Source organism: Crinia signifera, chromosome 4 (assembly GCF_055691185.1).
Source record: "Crinia signifera chromosome 4, ASM5569118v1, whole genome shotgun sequence".
NCBI classification, from domain to species: domain Eukaryota; kingdom Metazoa; phylum Chordata; class Amphibia; order Anura; family Myobatrachidae; genus Crinia; species Crinia signifera.
The window spans coordinates 203,515,426-203,537,795 of NC_139220.1; the positions used below are offsets into that span (position 1 = coordinate 203,515,426).

General features: G+C 47.0%; 1 protein-coding gene across 4 annotated transcripts in view; it reads left to right on the top strand.

Annotated features, from left to right (window-relative positions):
* Window positions 1-22,370, top strand: part of ACSBG1 (acyl-CoA synthetase bubblegum family member 1) — a 71,671-nt gene that overhangs the window by 18,521 nt on the left and 30,780 nt on the right. For all 4 annotated transcript variants that reach the window (XM_083183473.1, XM_083183474.1, XM_083183475.1 and 1 more), the window contains one exon: window positions 2,951-3,039. In XM_083183473.1, the coding sequence (XP_083039599.1) occupies window positions 2,951-3,039 (89 nt within the window). The remainder of the gene's footprint in view (window positions 1-2,950; window positions 3,040-22,370) is intronic.

Sequence of the window (22,370 nt, forward strand, 5' to 3'; positions counted from 1 at the left end):
GTTTCACGGCGCCAGCGTGCTACTTCCTGGTGTACGCTCGCCACGAAATATGTCCAAAAAAGTAACTTAACTTCATGCCAACATGGATAGTTCATACCTCCACTATCCAGGTTGGCATGGAGTTGATTTTAAATAGCGTGGCGAGCGAAGCGAGCCACCGAGCCCGCAGCGTGGGCGAGCGAAGCGAGCCCCGCAAGGGGACTCAGACGCACGGCGCCATACACTACACAAGTACCAAAAATAATTCTAGAGGCCTTTTCTGAAACGTTCTTCATAATATATTAACAACCATATGTGTGAGGCCTAACGTTTGTTAAAGAGCAATGTGCAAAAACAAAAGAAGAATTCCTGTGCTTATTAGTATGACTAACGACAAGTGCCACTGTTGCTATAGCAACAGTCTTAGAATGTCGTAGAGTCAGACTGGAAGAATGTTAGAACTGAGCTGTATGAAATCATTAAGTCAATGTGCTGTAATCTTCCAACAAAGAACACTTATGACCAATTACATTTATCCAGAATTCAATGGCACTCTGACCTGTCTTTCATTATATCATACTATATCTTGATGATAGTTGTCAGCATTTAACATTTATTGCCTTTTCTGCAGAAAAGAAATGATGGACAAAGACAGAGGGCGGTATTCAATGTGAATACCTGCGAGGTGCAGCGAATCCTTTTTAGGATTCGCTGCACATTCGCCACGTTCCGGAGCCGGCGGGCTCCGGTATTCAACGGGCGGTATTCAATGAGAATACCTGCGAGGTGCAGCGAATCCTTTTTAGGATTCGCTGCACATTCGCCGCACATTCGCCACATTCCGGAGCCGGCGGGCTCCGGTATTCAACGTGTCAGGGGCTCGCTGCCCCTGACTGGCGAATATGAGCTCCTGCGGCGATTGCCGCAGGGAGCCTGAGGACGGTGCCAGGCAGAGAGATGGAAGTCTCTCTGCCTAGCCCAGAACGTTTGTGGGGGTTAGGTGGGCTCCCCGGGTGCCAGGCAGCACAGGCTGCCCCCCGGGGATGCCAGCAGGGGAGCGTATATTCACTACACACGATCGTAACGATCGTGTGCAGTGAATATATGAATATGTAATGTGCGGCTCGGCTCCGGCGCCCCCTGCTGGCTGCTAAATATATATTCATGTGCTTACAGCACATGAATAAAAGTAGCATGCCCCTCCTCAGAATAAAATTCCCGATTTTTTGACACCAATTGTAAAACACAAAACACTTTATTTTAAAAGTTCACCTTCCACTTCACCATAAAAAAATAGCGATTGCTACTCGGTGAATCATGGCGAAAAAACCTTCAAATGTATTCGCCATGTGGACATTGAATAGGGTGATTCAACGTTTTTTTTGTCAAAAATTTGCCAAACAGCACAAATTCGCCATAAAAACATGGCGAATCAGGCTCATTGAATACCGCCCAGAGAGTTGCATTAAGCATAAATTGTACTGTGTTTAAGAAAGAAATAACAGGTCACACGATTATCGATGGACTGCACATGCGTATGGACCATAGCACCCGTGTGCAAGTCCGTCCTGTGATAAAATCCTTTTTTGAGTGCTGGCCGTACACAAGTTGATTGACAGAAAGTTGGCATTTGGGGGTGATGATACCACGCATTTTCTGGGAGTGTCAGGGAAAACGCAGGCCCGACGTGAGGGTCAGCTACAGCCTGGATCCAATTGTTTCTATCGCAGCCATTGAATAAGTCCTGGGCAATGCACAGACTGCACACACTAGGAAAATCATTAATTGGTGAGTGATTGCGAATGGATTTCATCTATTTGCCAATCCAGATAATTTTCCCAAGCCATGCTAAGAAATTTTCAGGCTTGCACAGGGCGGGATTTCACTCTGGACAGGCGGCGATTACCTGATCCATTTGGAGCCCTGTCCATGCGTGTGCAGGGTGATACATCCACGTGATAGAATCGCATATTACTGGGCGGTAGTATGTAATCCTTAATAAATGGGCCCCCTAGTAGTTGTAAGAGCGGGCAGCAGTAGAGTTGCTTGCAGGTGACAATATTTAAATTATATTTTATTTTTACACAAATTAAACGGCCGACACTCTCTGCCCTGGGCTTCAGCCCTGGAAGGGTGAAGCTTGGTTGGATAGCCAGGGGATCTTGTATAAAAAAGTGTCCCCTGGCTGTGGCATGACACTGCTGGCTATCAGAGCCTGGTGCTGGTTTTAAAATACGGACCCCCAGAACCAGGACCGGTCCAAGAGCTTGGTGCTAGTTTTTAAATGACGGTGGATACCCACGATCCCCCCCCCATATTTGGGGAACCAGGACCAGCTCAAAGAGCCCGGGGCTGGTTAGGGGGGGACCCCACGCCATATTTTTTAAAAAATTTACACAAATCCGCACACTCTCATTACTAAAAAAAAACAATCTTGTCTAATAAACTGCACACTCCCATTACTAAAAATCGCCAGAAATCGCGTGCGGATTCCGAATTTGGCTAAAAAAAATCTAATCCTATTACATTTCCGAATTTCAACCAAAAATCTCAAATGTGACATGTGCGATATGGTGAGATTTTTTTTTAGCTGTCTAAAAAAAATCGCACCATTTTACATTTCACGCTATATCTGCAATAAACAGACAGAAAGCAGATACTGTGGGCAAATGCTGATGCAGCAAAAGGCCTTTAAGACATCCTCAAAAAATGTCAACCCTATTTATTTTTTACACTGATGCAAAAAAATATTTTGCAAATAAAAAACTCTGAATGTGTACAATTGGAGCCAACAGAATAAACAAGTTTATTACAAAATAACAAATTGTATTATTTTATATAAATAATCATAAAGGTTATAGCTAAAATCAAATTATATTTATTGTCTGCATAGAATTGAGTCATCTAAAATTATGCTACATAGTTGCTCAGCGCTACAGTTACTTACAATATGTCATTTCTTTATCTGCAGCTGGGATTGAAAAGGTTTTATAGTGTTGGAATTCTTGGCTTTAATTCACCAGAATGGTTTATTTCAGCAGTGGGAACAGTGTTTGCTGGGTAAGTACATCAGACTTATTATACAGTACTAGTAAGCCCGCTCAAAGCAAAAGCTTAGAAAGCTGGTCTGCTACCCTCTGTGAGATGTGTTTCACTCTCTGCCAGTAGATGGCAGTGTTTTGGAGACTCACGGACACTAGACCTATATATATATATATATATATATATATATATATATATATATATATATATATATATATATATATATATATATATATATTTGAAGGATAAGGGACAGATGTCCCAGAAACGAAATTGCGCTTAGTGTTTGAGCTGCCCAGTAGTTAGGGTTAGTTGAGGAGAATATTTGCTATAAGCAAAGATGAATACTCGGTGCTTGTTTATATGAGAAAGGATACTACCAGATTTAAGGGTGGGGAATAAAGATGAAGGTTAAGACAACATGGGAGTGATACCTAAAAGTATAGGGTTAAGGAAGCAGAATAGTGAGTAAAAATAATGAAAATAGAAATAAAAAATAATAGTTAAAAATTTAAATAAAAATAAAAAATAAAATAAATAATAAAAGAAAAATAAAATGTGCAGCAAATATGTTACAGCTCTTTTTAGAGATATTGAGAGGGTCCAGGTGGGAGCTGACTAGCTTGCCCTAGAATCTACCTAAGTTCAGATGACTGTAAACAACAGGCGGCTCACTGCAGCATGTGTGCCAGTCAGCGGCTCCGGCTTGTAGCGGCGGCTTCAGGTGACGTCCGTCCTCCCGACCTTTTCAAACTCCACTATCCACGTCGGCGTGGAGCTGATTTTATATAGTGTGGCAAGCGCAGCAAGCCACCGAGCCTGAAGCGTGGCGAGCGGACGCGGATTACGTTACAAGTATTCTGCGTCCGCTCGCCACGCTTCAGGCTCGGTGGCTCGCTGCACTCGCCACACTATATAAAATCAACTCCACGCCGACGTGGATAGTGGGGGTATGAAAAGGTCGGGAGGACGTGTTCTAGGAGAGGGATGGCGTGGATAGTGGGGGGTGCCTAAAACTCATTGCATCTCATAGAAGTGTATAGTAAAGTAAATGGCATCGCACCCTATAAAATCGCATGCGATCGCATGCGATTTTGCGTGCGGTACGATCGCATAGCACCGCCCCCGGCCAGAGAGCAGTGAATAAATTACATAGGAAAATTGCATTGCATGCGATCGCACCGCATGCCAAAAAACGCATGCGATGCGATTTTCTTATGCAGAATCGCCCACTAAGCAATTGTGGGCGCCGTGCTAATACACAAGTACCGACACTATCATGGACAACAATTTACAATCTTGAATGTGGTAAGGCAGCGTGTCCTGAGATACATAGCTACATGTTATTAGTTGGTGTAATATATAAAGCAGACAGTGTTTTCATTTGATAACATATTTTAAATAATTCTAATGAGTGAGTCATAAAAGCACATAACTATCAAGATGAAGCAGAACGTGTTCATTGGATTTGGTTATGTACGAACGCCTCCTAACGTCAACGATCTTTAAAGTGGAAAAGGGTCTGCCCATTACATTTATTTATAAAAATAGTACATTTTGAAATGTAATTAAAGGGACTACTTTGCTAAACCCTCTATTAGCTTTCTTTAGTCTATGACTGGTTAGCTGACCCCAGTAAAAATATTGACTTTCGTGTACCTAACAGTATGTATTGAACTTAGAATAACTTCAAACATAGAGCATCACATAACTAGGACGTAATGTGCTGTAGTGATTCTGTCACTGTGCAGAACCCCACATACCTTCCTCATTTTTGTGTGGGCATCAGTTTCCTGCTGGCTAAATTCAGTTGTAGTTGACACCACTTACGGTAAGTAACAGATCAGCTGTTAATAAAAACAGATCAGCATCCAGGCACATTTTCTTTTCCTAGCCTGTAACATGGCAGTTAGGGGCTGATTGGCTGGTACTTTATTACTCTCCACTTTGTCACTATTTAAGGCTTAGAACATCTGACACCCAGTCAGGTAGTCTCTCTTTAAAGCTAAGTACACACTGGCCAATACATTGTCTGTTCCATTGAACAGTCAATATATTATGGGTGGATCGGGAGGTGTGTACCCCCTCGTTCACAGACATATCACATCAGTCCTGCGGCACAGACTATGACTGATATATCTGGTAATATAGCGGTGCAGTGTACTGTGTGTGAAGGTGCCCATACACTACAACAAATTGGGCTGATTTCACCTGATCCATTGGCCCAAATCGGATGTGTGTGACATCTCACCGGGTCAGACCCTACAGATTGAACCCACTGCACATAAAATTTATCGGATCGGACCCATTAGCGGCATATCGCAGGTGCTTTTTAGCACCCACAATGTATTGGTTCCGTAGGTGTGTGCCAGCGGTGAAGTGGGCAACAGCAGGTGCCGACAAGTGGCAGGGTGGGCAGCGGTAGGTGACAGGCAGCTGGCAGAAGCAGGGGCGTAAAGCCACAGCAGAATTTTAAAAAATATTTTTAAAAGACTGGCCAGTCACTGATTGGCTGAGAGAATTCAGTCAGCAGCCGGCCAGTCTTTTGAAAATTCTGCTGCCGCTTCCCATCCAGCGCCCGGCACCTGCTGCTGGCCACCCAGCAAATCACCACTGCCCAGCTCTCTCGCTCCCTGCCACTGCTGCAGCTCCTCCTCCCAGGGAGCTGTCAGGTCAGCTCAAGGGAAATTTGGTCCAACTTGTCCTAGTGTATGGGGGCTTTTAGTGTATGCTTGCTGCAGAGGTCTCCAGTGACTGACGTCACTACAGGATGAGCACATGTAAATGCCTGCCCAGTTGTGACGTCAGGTACAACTCATTGAACTAACAATGTCAGATAGGTTGGTGGGTTATCTGAACTGATGATCCATCGGCCTAGCTGAGAGCCAACATAATACACCAGCACCGTTTTCTATGTAGCACGTACAACAATTCAAAATATCGTTAGAGCACATTTTGTAAATCCTGGAAAACTACAATTAAACCTGAGACTGAGCTGTCAGTGGGAAATAAGAAGTTTTCACAATCAGTGCTTAACGGGGCTGCACTGTGCCCTCTGCACGGCCTTGCCCTTGAATATGCCCCGATGACGTCATGAAGAGGTATGACCACTTATGTTGGTAAATGCAACACTGCCCATAGTGTCCTCAGAACGCACTAGGGGGGCTGCACGAATGGCAGATTGCCTGCCTGGAACGTCTAAATAATGTTTTGGCTGCCACTGTCGTAGAGATCCGGGCTGCAGGGTTCTGCTCAAGGCAACTTTCTAACCATATGCAGGGACAGAGAGTCACCAAAGAATTCACCAACAGAACCATTAGCTCTGTTTGGCGGCACCACTAGCACACTCATATGTACGGCCCTATTGGGATTGGTTGATAATTCAAGTCTGATCATATAGATTTAAGCATAATACTTGGTGCTTCTTCTCTGCCTTCCTGTAACAAAACCATGTGGTGCTTTTATACTTTGTAAAGTACAAATGAAGTGACTAGTTGAGTTTGTGAAAGGTAAACCCAACCGACCTCATTACGTAAATCAGAGAAAGAATACTGAGAATATGAAGAATTTCCTGTTTTGAGTGTACCAGATTACATGTAGAAAAGAGTGTAGCCAATATTCCTCTCACACTACCATGCCAGACAACATCAGCTGTCCAGATCCGTCCTAATCAACTAGACATATTTAGTTCCATATGTCAATTGTCAGTGCATCAAATTTTGCTTATTTGGATCTACTGTAGTAAAAATATGAACAAAATATATCCATGTGTTCAGGTTAAGGGGCACCTGCAGTCCGATTCTGGCTATGGATGATTTTGACTATATGCACTCGTGATTTTTGACTATGTGCACTTGCAATTTTGACTATGGCCAAATTGGATATGGTCATTTGGTCTACAGCATGTTGGTCGACAAGCATTGGGTCGACACCATTAGGTCAACATGGAGATAGGTCGACATGGTTCTAGGTCGACATGGGTCAAGTATGCAGTAAATAGTTGGCTAAGCGCTCACCTTTATAATAATCAGTATGAGGCTGATATATGTGCAAAAAAACTTGTTTATTTATGCTAAAAAACGTGCAATACATATATTTGCAGAGTTTGGAAGGTGTTGGAGAGGCGGTGTGGGGGGAGGGGGGAATGGGAAGATAAACACAGTCTCGGATGGAGAAAATGGGTTGTGGGGAGCTTGCGTCCCAGTCACCCACAGGAGTACCTGTATTTTCAATTGATCAGATTGTAGAAGTTCCGTCCCTCGGCGTGATGTTCTGTCCTGGTGCGCTCGGATCTTGGTAGATCCCCCCTCCCCCCACACCGCCTCTCCAACACCTTCCAAACTCTGCAAATATATGTATTGCACTTTTTTTTGCATAAATAAACAAGTTTTCTTGCACATATATCAGCCTCATACTGATTATTATAAAGGTGAGCGCTTAGCCCACTATTTATTGCATAAATTACCCCTGTGAGCTTGGACAGCACAGGCATAGCAGCCCCTGAAAACACATAGGAGTGAGCGCAGGTTATCTAAAACCACTACATATGACATGGGTCAAGGTCGACATGGTTCTAGGTCGACATGGCTTTGGGTCGACAGGTCTAAAGGTCAACACAAGCTTTAGGTTGACATGGTCTAGGTCGACATTCTAGGTTGACATGGGGTTTTTCACTGTTTTTTGAGCCGACATGTGCCAACAGGCAGTATTTCATGCCCTACCATCCACTAGGGCGTGATGTGCGAATAAAATAGTGCCCGAAGCATCGCGAGCGCAGCGAGTGATGCGAGGGGATGCGGTGCACTTCAAACTGTGTCCATGTTGACTGTGTCGACATTCGGGTAAAAAAAACTGTGAAAAAACCCATGTCGACCTTTTGACTGTCGACCTAGACCATATCGAACTAATACTTGTGTCAACCTAAAGACCTGTCACGCTAAAGCCACGTCGACCTTTCCCCATGTCGACCTTTCCCCATGTCGACCTTATGGTGTGGACCTAATGCTTGTCGACCAACATGCTGTAGACCAAACGATCCCAACCTGGCCAAATACACTGTATGCAACATAGTAAAAATCGCCTTGCCTGCACAGTCTATTTTTAATTGCGATACCGGCCTTGTGGGCCGCATATCAGTAATGCAAGCAGTACAAACACACTGCGATTTTTGGTTAACGTTTCTTACTATTTTGACTACAGTCAAAATTGGAAACCAAAATTGCACCATGGGGCGAAATGTAATGGGAGGCGTTTTGTTTTTTTTCCCGCAAAATATGCCGTTTTCGCCCATTTCCCGAAAATCGCATATTTTATAGGGTGCGATTTGCGGGAAAAATCGCATTTTTTAAAGGTGCGATTTTTAGTTAGACTAAAAATCGCATCCAGATGTTTTCCCATTAAAAAGGATAGAAGTTGCATATTTAATGGGTTGCGATTTTTAGTAAAGCTTACTAAAAATCGCAAAAAAAAATAGACCAGGTTCTGCCTGGCGCTTTTATCAGAAACATGCACAGATCATTGAGATCTGTGCATGCTTCTGTTGTAAAAAAATAGTTAAAACAAAAAAAAAGAAAAAAAAACGGCGTGCGGTCCCCCTCCTAAGCATAACTAGCCCCGGGCTTAAAAAGCCGGTGCTGGTATAATAAAATCAAAGGAACAATCAAGTTGGGGTTCCCTGGATTTTATAAAACCAGCACCAGGCTCAAGGTCCGGCGCTGGTTCCCAAAATACGGGGGACAAAATGACTAGGGGTCCCCCGTATTTTAAGAACCAGCACCGGACACAACCAGCCAGCAGGGTAATGCCACAGCCGGGGGAAACTTATTATATAAGCTCCCGCGGCCAAAGCATTAACCCCCTGGCTGGTCAGCATGGGCAGGGGTCCTGGGGAAGTGGGGACCCCCCCAATGAAGGGGTCCCCCCCCTCCAGGACTTACCAGCCCATGCTGATAGTCCGGGGCTGTCCCCGATGCCCCTGGGCGGTGGGCATCGGGCTGATGGATTGTGTAAAAAAAAGAATAAAAACTATTGTTTTTTACTGGCGAACTATGAGTCCCAGCAAGCCTACCCCGCATGCTGGGACTTGGAGAACCACGAGTCCCAGCATGCGGGGCATTAAAGGGCCCGCTGGCACTTGTAGTTCAACAGTAGAAAAAATAGTTAACAAAAACACACTGACACACTGTAAAATAAAAGTTTAATACACACATAACACACACACACTGATACTTACCTACCTTGAGCCCGTAGGTCGGTCCCTGGATCCTGGGTCCGGGCTCCGGGGCTCCAGGGCAGAAGAGTCCGGTTCCGGGGCCTTGGTCCTGGTTCCGGGGCTGGTCCTGGGGTTCCGGGGTTCCAGGGCAGAAGAGTCCGGTTCCGGGGCCTTGGTCCTGGTTCCGGGGCTGGTCCTGGGGTTCCGGGGCTCCTGGGCTGAAGAATCCGGGGTCCAGGATCCGAGGTAGTCCCCAGGGGTACCTAAGGAAGCAAATCCTACTCACCTGGTCCCCGGCGACGACCTCGGCATCCTCTTCGGTGACAGCGCTGCTCCCATCTGGTACCCGGCTCGCAGGACTTTGACAGGCGCAGAGATGTTTCCTCCTCGGTGTCTCTGGCCAGAATGATTTCTGGCCAATCAGGAGCCGAGAAAGTCGGCTCCTTATTGGCCAGAAATCATTCTGAATACAGACGCCGAGGAAGGAACATCTCTGCGCATCTAGAGGGGACAGCCCCGGACTATCAGCATGAGCTGGTAAGTCCTGGAGGGGGGGGACCATAGGCGAATCTAGGGGGTGGTCCGGGGGTGCACAGGACCACCTATTAGCCCATTTTGTAGCTGAGGGATGGGGCTTTCCAACAAGCCCAGCTCCGTGTCTCTAGCCCCCTAGGAACCAGAGATACGGCCAGGCAAAGCTGGAACATTTTCCCTATAGGATAACATGGGACCCGCTAATTCCGACCCCCACCCAGTTCAATGGCTGCCAGTTCCCCCTTCGGCATCCCTGAAGCTCGAGTTTGATCTCAGTCGAACCCAAATCGGTGGGCCTTCAATCTGATACCAGGCTGGATCCATATGGGTTAATTGGTTCCAGGGATATTGAGGTCAACCGTTTTTTTTTTTCTTAAATGTAATTTCATGATTGTTTATGTTCTTTGAGGACAGATTTCTCTGGAACCAAACAGCCCAGTTTCATGGGACCAAAATCATTCGAAGCCAACTCAAAAGTTCTTCAATATGATACTGGTCCTATGTAAATGGGTCAGTTGGTTCCGAAGATATAGCTGTTTTTTTTAAAGGGGGGTAGGGAGAGGGGAGTGGTTGTTTCTCCCCCTCACACCAGAAAATGCAGGGACTAGGCTGGTGTATAAGGGGTCAGCCTGGGAATGTCCCTGCATGATCCTGGGACCATATTCCCGGGTAAATCCCTGCATCTTCTGTTGTGAAAGGGGTATTATTTCGGTACGTATGTATTATCTGGACTCCCATGTTAAATGCACCCCATTTTTTCATACCCCTACTATCCAACTACGCATGGAGTTGATTTTATATAGTGTGGCGAGCGTAGCGAGCCACCGTGCCCGAAGCGTGGTGAGCGCAGCGAGCCCCGCGAGGGGACGCGGTCTCATAAGAAAAACGGGAGTCCAGATATTACATAAGTACCATTATTTCAAACAGCCGTGACCTGCAGTGCTCTGAATACAGCCGGGCAGCCCCCTGCTATCTGCCCAGCTGTCAATGACTGTCACCCCTGCAGCTTCCGCTCCAATTCTTCTCCCCGCTTTCACCTCAGCCCGCACCCCCCCCCTTTAATCATGTGGTGCCGGCGCTCACAATATTTCAAATGTCCACTCGGCTAGAGGGGGCACCAGGAGGGGAGTGGGAGCGTGCTCTGCGCTGCGCTCTGCTCCTCTCCCCATAGAAGCAGCTGCACCGCTCTCCATCTCTCCCTGCAGCAGCAGCGAAGGCTCATATAAAAATTTACAGTAAGTGGCACTTTTGGGGGCATTGCTTAAGGGATGCTACAAGTGGCGGTATGTGGGGGCATTACACATAATGTGTGGCTTAATGTGTAAGGGGCATTACGGTGTGCAGCACCATGTGTAAGGGGCATTATGTGTGCAGCATCATGTGTAAGGGGCATTATGTGTGCAGCATCATTTGTAATGGGTACTATGGTGCGCGGCATCATGTGTAATGGGTACTATGGTGTGCGGCATCATGTGTAATGGGTACTATGGTGTGCGGCATAATGGGTATTACGGAGTTTGCTAAAATGTGTAATGGGCATTACTGTGTATGGTCTAACGTGTAATACCACACCCCTTTTTATGATGCCACGCCTTCTTCCCATGAGACCACGCCCCCTTTTGCCGTGCGGCTACGCCGCGCAAAGATCCCCCTGCTGTTATGTCTGGTTCTGGGACCACCCATTACCATAGTTCTAGATTCGCCTATGGGGGGGACCCCTTCATTGGGGGGGGGTCCCCACTTCCCCAGGACCCCTGCCCATGCTGACCAGCCAGGGGGTTAATGCTTTGGCCGCGGGAGCTTATATAATAAGTTCCCCCGGCTGTGGCATTACCCTGCTGGCTGGTTGTGTCCGGTGCTGGTTCTTAAAATACAGGGGACCCCTAGTCATTTTGTCCCCCGTATTTTGGGAAGCAGCGCCGGACCTTGAGCCTGGTGCTGGTTTTATTAAATCCAGGGAACCCCAACTAGATTGTTCCTTTGATTTTATTATACCAGCACCGGCTTTTTAAGCCCGGGGCTGGTTATGCTTAGGAGGGGGACCGCACGCCGGTTTTTTTCTTTTTTTTTTTTTTTTACAACACAGCGCACTGTACTGAAAATGTGCCGATTTTCATGACTGAAAATCGCACATTTTCAGTACTAAAAAAGCGCCCGAAATCGCACCATATCGCACTTTTTTGCCGCAAATTCGCATCTCATTACATATGCGAATTCGCGGCAAAAAATGAGATTTTTAAAGGTGCGATTTGGTGCGATTTTTTTCTTACGAAAAAAATCACACCCTATTACATTTCGCCCCATGTGTATGCACCTTTATGAGAATGCTAATAGCAGAACATGTTATTTTAGAAAATTCTTTAAGGAGATTTTGTAGTGACCTAGAGCCTGTTTCAGAGCTGGACATACCTGCAAACTTCAAATTTTGCACACTGTTACAGATACAACTACTGCTGTGTCTCTACTCTGCCGACGTGCGCAAAGTCACACCATCAGCACCACTGATCACACATCCATTGCACCATCAAACGATTTAGTAGCCCTATGGGTGCTCAGAATACACGGTCTATGGCAGTGACACATCAGAGACATGCATATGTCTCAGTAGCCAAAGGAAAAAAATAGATATAACAATATATCTGGGGCGCTGTGCAGTGGCAGAACTCCCGGAGGCAATGGAGTCATCTGCCGCCGGGCGCCAGCCTTAAAGGGGGCACTGGCTCCATTGCCTCCTGGGAGTCCAGCAGCCCCTATGAGGAAAAGTGCCCCAGCGCAAAGGAGTCGGGACCTCGCTGGACTTGTACGCTGCGCCGGTCCCCACTCATTTGGTACGCAAGGGGTGGGGACCCGATCATTCACTGTGCCGATCCCCGCCCCTTGCATACCTAATGAGCGGGTTTCCCGCAGCGCTGCGATTCAGCTGCAGCACTACTACTACTACCAGTAGTAGCACCGCTCGTCCGTCCCTCCCACTCCCCTCAATTGAACCAAGATGCCCCACCACTGCTAGTCTACTACAAAGAGCAGGAAGTCCCGGCGCAACTACAGTGAGCCCCGGCGCAGCGGCACAGCTACACACAGTGACAGCAGGGAACCCTGGCATCGCTACACACGGCCAGGAGTTCCCAGTCAGTCCCGGCATGGCAGCACTGCTACAGTGAGCAGGGAGCCCTGGCCTGACGCATCGGCACCACCACAATGAGCAGGGAACCCGGCAGCGTTAAACCCAGCCAGGAGTTCTGCCTGATGAGCAGAAGGAGACCCCACTGCTGGAGGTACAAGTGGCGTTTGGATTTAAACACTTTCAAATCCCTGCTCTCCCTCTCCTTCACATCCTCCACCGCCCTTTCCTTCTCTACCCCTACCCTCATGTCTTCTAACCCCACTCATGTCCTCTACAGCCCCTCGAATCCTATATCCCTACCCCCTCACCTCGTCTACCCCTGCCCCTCTCCTCCTCTGCAGCCCCTCACATCCTCTGCCTCCCCTCACCTAAGCCCTTCTCTACCCCTCCCACTCCTCTGTCGCCCCTCTGTCCTCCTCCACCAGCTCTCTCCTCCTCTACCCCCATCTTATCCTTTACCCTCCTCTACCTCTATTCCTCCTCTACCCCCCCCCCCCCCCTACCCTCCTGCACTCCACTCTCTGGTGGTGGAGGGTAGCCCTTTAAACATTTTACTATGGGGCCCTCACAGCACTAGTTACGCCCCTGCAAGACTGCATAATCACCCCAGATCTCAGCAGCAGCATCTGGTGCTGAGGACCAGTAAGGGGAAGCTGAGTGTGCATGCACATCTCTAATATGCATGGGCCAGGCAAGTCATATCAAGGTCAGTACTCCCCTTTTCCAGTCCAGTACGCCCCAGCCGTCCCTGCTACCTTGAACCCCCTCTCTCACCAATCAGCCAACTTTACTATATCCCACTGCCCCCACCCCCACCTAACCCCCAGCCAGCACTTCAGTCACACTGCCCCTCACACTCAGTCACACTGGGGCCCATAAATGTCTAGTTACGCCTCTGCCTCTCACCCTGCCTTCCCCCTCTCTCCCTGCACCTCACCCATAGTCTCACCCATAGTCCTTTCCCAGTACTGTATTTGTATGCTGTGATACTTATACAGGCAAGGGAACGGCAACATAAAAGCACAGTGCTGTCTGCACTGTTTATTTCTATATACTAACAATCAGTGTTGCCATTCCCTTGCCTGTATCTATCAGGTCGTGAAGGGCACCCTAGCATTCTCACTATATATATATATATATATTATACAGAAACCCCCAATAAAATTCCTGGGTTGGGAGTACCACAAAGTTGAAGGAGATGTAGAGGTGAAGCGATGATAAGGGGACAGATATGTGAATGGAAGGAGGGTGTGAGAGGTGAAGGGAAGGAAGAGGTGAGAGGTGGTGACAGTGAGGGAAGAAGGAAGTGAGAGGTGCAGGGGTGACATGGGGACGGATAGTTGCAGGGAAGGAGGAAGTGAGGTGACAGGAGGCCAGAGAGGTGCAAGTAGGTGGAATTGAGAAGTTCAGGGGGACGGAAAGGTGCAGAAAAGGAGTGTGAAAGGGGAACAGAGATGTGGAGGAAGAGAGAGGTGCAGAAGTGAAAGGTCAACAGAGAGGTGCAAGGAGTGAGAGGTGTAGGGTGAGAGGTCAAATGAGATGTAGGCGGGGTGACAGACAGAAGGAGAGGTGCAGGGGAGGAGGGAATGAGAAATGACAGGGGGACGTAGAGGTGAATAGAGTGAGAGATGCAGGGGCGACAGGGCTTGGAAGTGGACGGAGTGAGAGGTGTAGGGCTGAACAGTTGATGGTGAGGCGGTGGGGTGACAGACGGAGGTAGAGGAGCAAGTAAGGAGGGAGTAAGCGTAAGTTAAACCATGAATATATGCTGAAGTCAGTGGCACCGTAGCATATTGCATTATATATAATAAAGTGTGTGTATGGGGGGGGGGCACCAACATTCATCTTGCCTCCGGGCACCTGGGACGAACTTACGCCACTGGCGCTGTGCGATGTGTTACCTTGGGAAGCAGCTGTTACTAAAACAAGGACGCGTCACTCCCCAATAACAAAGTAGATAAAACCAGGTAAGTAACTGCACTAATCACCAGATGTCAATGAAAGCAATTCATCATTTAATACTGTACATAAAATCAACACATAAATAAAATGAAAGAAAATTCAAATCCTATTTTTTAAAATGTGCATTAGCAGTATGGTCACCAGTGATCGCGAAAACCCCCCAAAATTATGGGTCCCTGGGACCCCTCACTTACAAAAATTGGGGATTACTTGACCTTTTCTGGGTCCCCTTCCCCAGCATGACACATACAGAAGCCTTCTCTTCTCCTCCATATGGCATATACCCTGAGCCAAGGGCCAGCCTTAGCCTATTTTTTTTTTTTGTAAGCAAACATAGATTTGGGCACCCCAAAATTGTGGCTATTGTGGGTTGGGGGGGGGGGGGGGTATCAATTGGCAATTTGCCCACTCACATAAAGCAAGATACACATATACTAGAAAAAGGCAAAATGTCAGAATAGGGGCACCTAAGCTGCACCAATTAGGATTCTGCCCCTGTCCATTGTTTCTAGAACAAAAATAAAGGTAATGGCAGCAGGAACAGGAGGGGGGTTAGTGACATCCCAGCAGAGTCTATAGGCTCCTCTCCTACAGGCAGCTCTGCCTGTTAAAAGTTAATTGGTGAGCTGTAGCCTCTCTGCCAGCCATGCAGTGAGGGGAGGAGGGGACAAGTGGGCCATTAACAGCCAGCACTCAGAGCCTGGAGGAGGTGACAGTGACACAACAAGAGAGCAGCACGCGAGGTAGGAGAGGAGGAGGGAAGTCTGCAGCCCAAGTCCTGCTAGCAACAAATCCCCTTACATGATACAGCCAAGCAGCCTGCTAAATGGACCACGCACCCCTTTTACCTCTAATTCATGCCCGGGTCTGCTCCGTCCACACTGTCACACCTCCCTGGTTCTGGCCCCCAATGCTGGTTTCAGTTCCTTGTGCTCCGTCCTCACACCAGTCGCAGCTCTGTTCCCCTGCTGAGCAGCTGCTTCTGGTGTTGACTCCAGCCGTGTGTTGTTGAGGCACAGTGCAGGAGCCAGCTTATGCGGCTTCCATGCACTGCTGTCTAAGACTCTGCGGTGACAGGGACCCTTTCATTTTCGCGCCCAGCAGATGTGTGAAACGTCCGTAAGTCACGCTGTGTCTTCTTCACGGTCGCATCACAACTGAGGGGGAAACAGATCCCTCCGCCCTTGTAACACATATTAACACGGCATGCACGCCAAAATGGGTGGAGCGCATCCCAGGGGACCCAGCCATTCATAAAAAATGAGTCCCTGGTGCTCCAAAGTGGGTAAAATACTCACTATAGCGAGTATTTGCGAACCCTGGTCAACCGACTGCAGTTGAGTCTAGCTGGAACTTGCCAGTGTTCGTTCCTATAATGTCCTGGTGGTATATTGACCCTTTAATGGAATCCTCAAGTATAATGGTCCATAAGTCCTCTGTAGATGTTTCCGTGAGGTAAGTATGACGAGCCCTTCCTCCTTCGGCCTGTCTTTGCACAAGATGTTAATTGGATTGGGTCCTTAATGGAGGTCCTTAGGGCACTGGGGGGGGGGGGGGGGGGCAAAAGTCCTTGTAGACAGTGCCAAAGTACTTGGTGGTGTTCACTTATGTAAGTGACATGAAGTAACTCAGGCCAGATGTCCAATGGGCAAGGAGGCATCCAGGACTGGTTCTTCTTAAAATGGATCCAGGCCTAGTTCTTGTTAAATGCCTACCGCCATTCCCTCTATCTGCATCCAAATTTACACTGCACCCACCCCTGAGTGAGGCCCCCAATCACTTGTATGATTGAGTAAAGGTGCTCATACATATGTCAAATCACCTATGATCCTGAACACCAGATCTTGTATTTAGAACTGAGCTGATTGATAGTGTACAAAGCAGGTGGGTGGTAACCAAAATGAAATGAAATGAAAATGAAATGTGACCATCATCCAATTTGTTGGCAATCACTACTGAAATCATCTGTCTGGCCATCAAAATCACAGCATGTATGGGAAACATTAGCGATACATGTAAAAGGGCAGGCCATGAAAAGGGGAAGGACTGAGGACAAGAAAGAAAACCACAGATATCAAAGCCAGTAGAAAGATGAGCTACCAGAGGTGGATTTTCCATGAAGCAACCTAGGCTCCAGCCTAGGGCCCAGCAGGTCCCAAGGGGCCCCATCAAGTCCCTTTGTTGTTCATTGATAGGATAAAAACTTATTTGGACACACAAAATGGCTTCATCCATTGTATGTGGGCAATCGGTTTACTTTAAATGTGACACAAGTATTAAGCCTACTTCCAAAAGACTTAGAGCCTGATTCAGATTTGGACACAATGCCGATGTTCAGGCAGCTGAGCATTTATTGGTAGACCGTGCAAACGCCAAGGTATTTTAACGATGCCATCTGCAATCAGCAGCAAACTTTAGTTCTATGGATTAATGAGGAGGGCTTCAAACCAGTGTCTTGCTTAGGGCCCCATAAGGTCTAAATGCTACCAGTGCTACTGTCCACACAGGGGCAGATTGGGTCTCGAATCCGGCCCGGGAGCGGGGGGGTGGGGACGGCGGTATGCACTAATGCACCTTGGCGGCAGCAATCGGCGGGTGGCTCACCTGCTGTTGCTGCTGCTAGAACGGGAGCTGGGAGACTGGGAGGTGCTGCGTGCGCATGCGCAGCAGCCCTCCCACGGCCATTTTGGAATTGGACAAAGTGCTGCGGCCACTGCCCGCGGCCCAGCCAGCCCAGGGGGGAGCGCGGCCGGCCCCTTTTTAATGAGTTTTGGGCCGGCCCACCGGGAAATGGCCTGCTTTCCCGGTGGGCCAATCCGCCCCTGTGTCCACAGGTCATGACTGAGCAGATATCACAGTTGCTGCCCATTTCACCTGTTGCCATCTTGTGTAGGTTCTGAAGAGGCAGTAGATAGTAATGATGTTAAGCGTAAGATTAACATGTGACCTGTCAGAATTCTTACATGGATGATATGACTGTTACCGGTTCTTGTAGGATTTGCTTTACCCAGAAAATAGGTGGATAATTTCACAAGGAACCACTGCAAGAGGATTTGAACTTTGTTCTGCCAGATATGCAGGTCTCAGCCAATCAATGGCTTCCTATGCGTTTGTATGGGCTTTTTTTTTTCAAGTGTTCTGCTCCCGAGTCCCGCCGCTGCCCGGCAGCGTCTTCTCCTGCCCGGCTCTCTGGTACTCTGCGCTGCCCCCCCTGCTCCCGCTGACGGCAGTGGCTTCTTGCACGGCTCCCTGCGCCCCAGCCCGGCCAGCTAAGTGCTCAGGGACCCGCCGCCCGCCCCACTGCTCCCCCTGATGAGGATCACCAGCGCCCCCCTGCCCCTCACCTCCTCACTGCCCGCAGCTCCCCGTTACATGTGGTAAATCGCAAGCGATTTATCACATGTAAATTTGGATCATCAAGTGACAAATTGTATGTGAGCCTCCCGGGGAGCTGCCGGGTGGCTCACAGGAGAATTGGGTCTGACTTGTCCTAAGGACAAGTCGGCCTAATGTATGGGGGCCATACATCAGAAAGATATTGTACCCAATCATACAATCTCAATTGATTGTAAGATGGATTGTATGCAGATTGTGTGCACATCGTGTGTACACAATCATACAATCACACAATCTCCCGGCCTCAGGAGATTGGAGGATTGGTCCTCTGATCTGACGTGCTGCACGTCAGATCAACTGGGATTGGGAGCAGAGTGCATGTGCTTTTTAAGCACATGCAATCTGTCTTTAGATGGCTCATACAAGCAGAGTCATGTGACCAGTGTTGCAAGTAAGGGGGTACGGTGTGGTACGGAGTACCTGTAAGAAATATGTTGCAGTTACGCAGTACCACTTACCCCTGATCCACTGTCATTTCTATTTTCATTTTAAGTCTAAATATAATGCATCCGCAGCCCGCCCACCCAGCGTTATGATTGGTGCTGTATGCAGCTACCGGCTACTGCTGATTTAGCCTGTCACACTGACAGGCATCAGCAGCGCCGACAGCATGAAGAGCAGGCTCCACTATTGTAAGCACAAGCTGCCTGGCTCTCCCCCAAGCAAGAGCCAACCCACCCCCAGTCATTCCCAGTTTCTAATTCCCTGTCTCCTGTGTCCACGCCTCTATTGTCATTTAGTCACTCCTCTAGCTTTGTGTGACCACGCCCCCTGATGACACATGACCATGCCCATTTTTGGTGGAGGCTATCAGTACCACCAAGAAAAAAATTCTACTTGCACCACTGCATGTGACTCTCTCTCCCTGACTACTAGAGAAGAGAGGTGCAACTTCCGGGTGGCCTGTGGCAGTGAAGATGCTGGGAGCCACAGAAGTTTCCAAGCAGTAGACGGGCGGGCGGCTGAAGAAGTGGTGGTCCTCCTTTTGCACTGCATTCAGGCTATTTAATAATGCCATAACACAGCAGATGTGAGCAGATAGGTAGTTGCTGGCAACCTGTAAATTAAAAAAAAAAGATTTTTGGTACTCGTATCCTTTTGATCCTAGTAGGCCAGCCCCCTATTTAAATGAAGCTTCAATCATACAATCATGCAGCAGATGGATTGTATGACAGATTGTGATAGTAGTAGGCGCTTGCCGTACAAGCATACAAACATGATTCCATAATTTTTGTTATCAGCCCTTGATTTCATTGCATAGATCACTCTTGCCAATATCTTTTCTCTTTCCATCTTTATGATATGGAGAGTGCAATTTTGGCATTTAATAATAACACAGACATAACATTATTCTCTTTTATCTGTTTGATACTTCATTACAATATTACATTTGGTAGAAATAGGGCAATGTTACTTGTGCTTTAAGGACGAGATGTACTAGGACTTGAAAGTGATAACATGGAGAGTGATAAACCACCAACCAATCAGCACCAGGATGCAGTCAAAATCCCGACGGTCAAAATCCCGACAGGGACAAAATCCCGAATGGGTCATAATATCGACAAGGACAAAATCCCGACAAGGACAAAATCCCGACATTTAAAATCCCGACAATGTCAAAATCCCGACATTTAAAATCCCGACAGGGTCAAAATACCGACATATAGAATGTATAGGTGAAACAGTCAACATGACTTTGTGTCGACAGGTCGCAAGGTCGACATGGTTTTTTTCACTGTTTTTTTGAGCCGACAGGCGGTATTTCATGCCCTACCATCCACTAGGGCGTGGTGGGAGAATAAAATAGTGTGCCCGAAGCATTGCGAGCGGCTGCGGTTCACCTCCAACTGTGTCCATGTCCACTGTGTCGACATTTGGATAAAAAAACTGTGAAAAAACCCATGTCGATCTCGTGACCTGTCAACGGAAAGTCATTATTATTATTATAATTTTATTTATAAGGCGCCACAAGTGTTTTGCAGCGCCGTACAAAGGAACAATACAGGGAGACAAAGCTTGGCATAACATTGAATAAATAACAAAAATACAGTACAAATAAAGAGCACCACAGATCAATACACATTACAGCTTAAATATAAGTAGTGAGGACTCAATCAACATACAACTAGAGGCTAGATGCCAATGATGGAGATGAGTATGCGGACAAAGATGGTCACTGAGTGTTGGAGTATAGGAGAGCTGTGAGTGAAATGTGAAGAGAAGTGGGCTTTGACAACAGGAGGGAAGAGGGCCCTGCTCAGAGGAGCTTACAATCTAGTAGGAAGGGGAGACAGACAGATTACAAGAGGTGCACGCGAGTGGGTGGTGGTTAGATAGCAGGATGTAAAAAAGCAAGGGGTCGGAGAACCAGCTGGTTTATGCAGTGGAAGGGTATGCTTTGATGAATAGGTGAGATTTCAGTGCCCGTTTGAAGCTTTGGAAGGTCGGGGAGAGTCTAATGGAGCGAGGGAGTGCGTTCCACTGAAGGGGTGCAGCACGGGCAAAGTCCTGTACTCTAGCATGGGAAGCAGTGATCAGGGTGGAGGAGAGACGACAGTCGTCAGCCGACCGTAGAGGGCGGGAGGGTGTATGAATGGAGATGAGGTTAGAGATATATGGAGCAATGGAATTAGAGATGGCCCTGTATGTGAGTGTGAGGTGTTTGAAGAGGATTCTGTAGGGGAATGGAAGCCAGTGCAGATTTTGTTGAAGGGGAGTGGCAGAATTAGAGCGGCGGGAGAGGAAGATAAGCCTGGCTGCAGCATTGAGGACAGATTGGAGAGGAGCCAGTTGGGATTGAGCGAGTCCGGTGAGGAGAACATTGCAGTAGTCGAGCCGTGAGATGACCAAGTCGAGCCGTGAGATGACCAATGTTGACTGTTTCATCTGTACATTCTATATGTCAGTATTTTGACCCTGTCGGGATTATAAATGTCGGGATTTTGTCCTTCTCTGCATTTTTTTCTTTTATAGTATTTATTTGTTTCTCTTACAACATACAATCAAATATAAAAGACAAAGACATAGAATACAGCAGACAATACAATACCATACATTTACATAATACTTATACAAGACTAACAAACAAACACAACCTGCATTCCTCGGCCGCTACAATATGCTTACATTTCATAAACCATACGGAGAATCATACACCTTCCGTGTTAGATGGATATGCTTATCGCTGTGAGTCCAGCACGGCCCTATTTTATTGCGTCTGGTTTATTTTGTCTAAATAAAGCAAGGATTTCTATTGTACAAGGGCATTTAACTGTTGAGGGCTCAGAATACCCCCTTTTTCTGGGTTACTGTCGCGTCAGGCCAAGGTTATAATAATAATAAAAAATAAAAAAAATAAAACACCACAGGTGAAAGTGAACAAGTGTCCTAATACTTTTATATTTCTCTTCTAACATTATAGTGTTTATTATATATATTTTATCCTTTTCCCTTTTTTCCTTTCTTTCTTAAGAGGCCATTACCCTGACAATTTTTTTTTATAATTACATATCTTCGTGTACTCATGTGTAAGAGCCCAATCGAGCAATTCTTTATCTTTCCTTCCCTTCCCTCCCTCTCTCCCTTACTTTTATTTTTTATAATATTTAGTGACAAACCAACCCTCCCAAGTTGCGACAAATTTTTTTGTGGTGTTGCGCGTGAAACTAATATGTCTTTCATGTTCACAGGTGAGATTCACCAGATTGATCCAAACTCTCACCTCTGGACCAGTTTTTGCCATCCACGAACGTGCGATAATAACTTTTGCAATAGAGCTCAAATATATAGCCAGTTGCCTTTGCCCAAACGACATTTGATCACTGTGCCAGACTCCTAGTATATATGCCAGGGGCGTGGCATTTTGTACCGGTATGCCACATTGTATCATTATATATTCGATTTTTTGCCAATATTTCCTTACTATTTTACATTCCCAAATTAAATGAAAAAAAAAACACAATTTAACTCATTACATGAAGGACAATTATTAAGATAATCAGACGCAAATTTGCTAATCTTTTCCGGGGTCATGTATGTCCTGTGTAGAACATTAAACTGAATTTGTTGTATTCTAGCGGAGTTTGTTGCGACAGTAGCAGAATTAGGAGCTATCTTCCATGT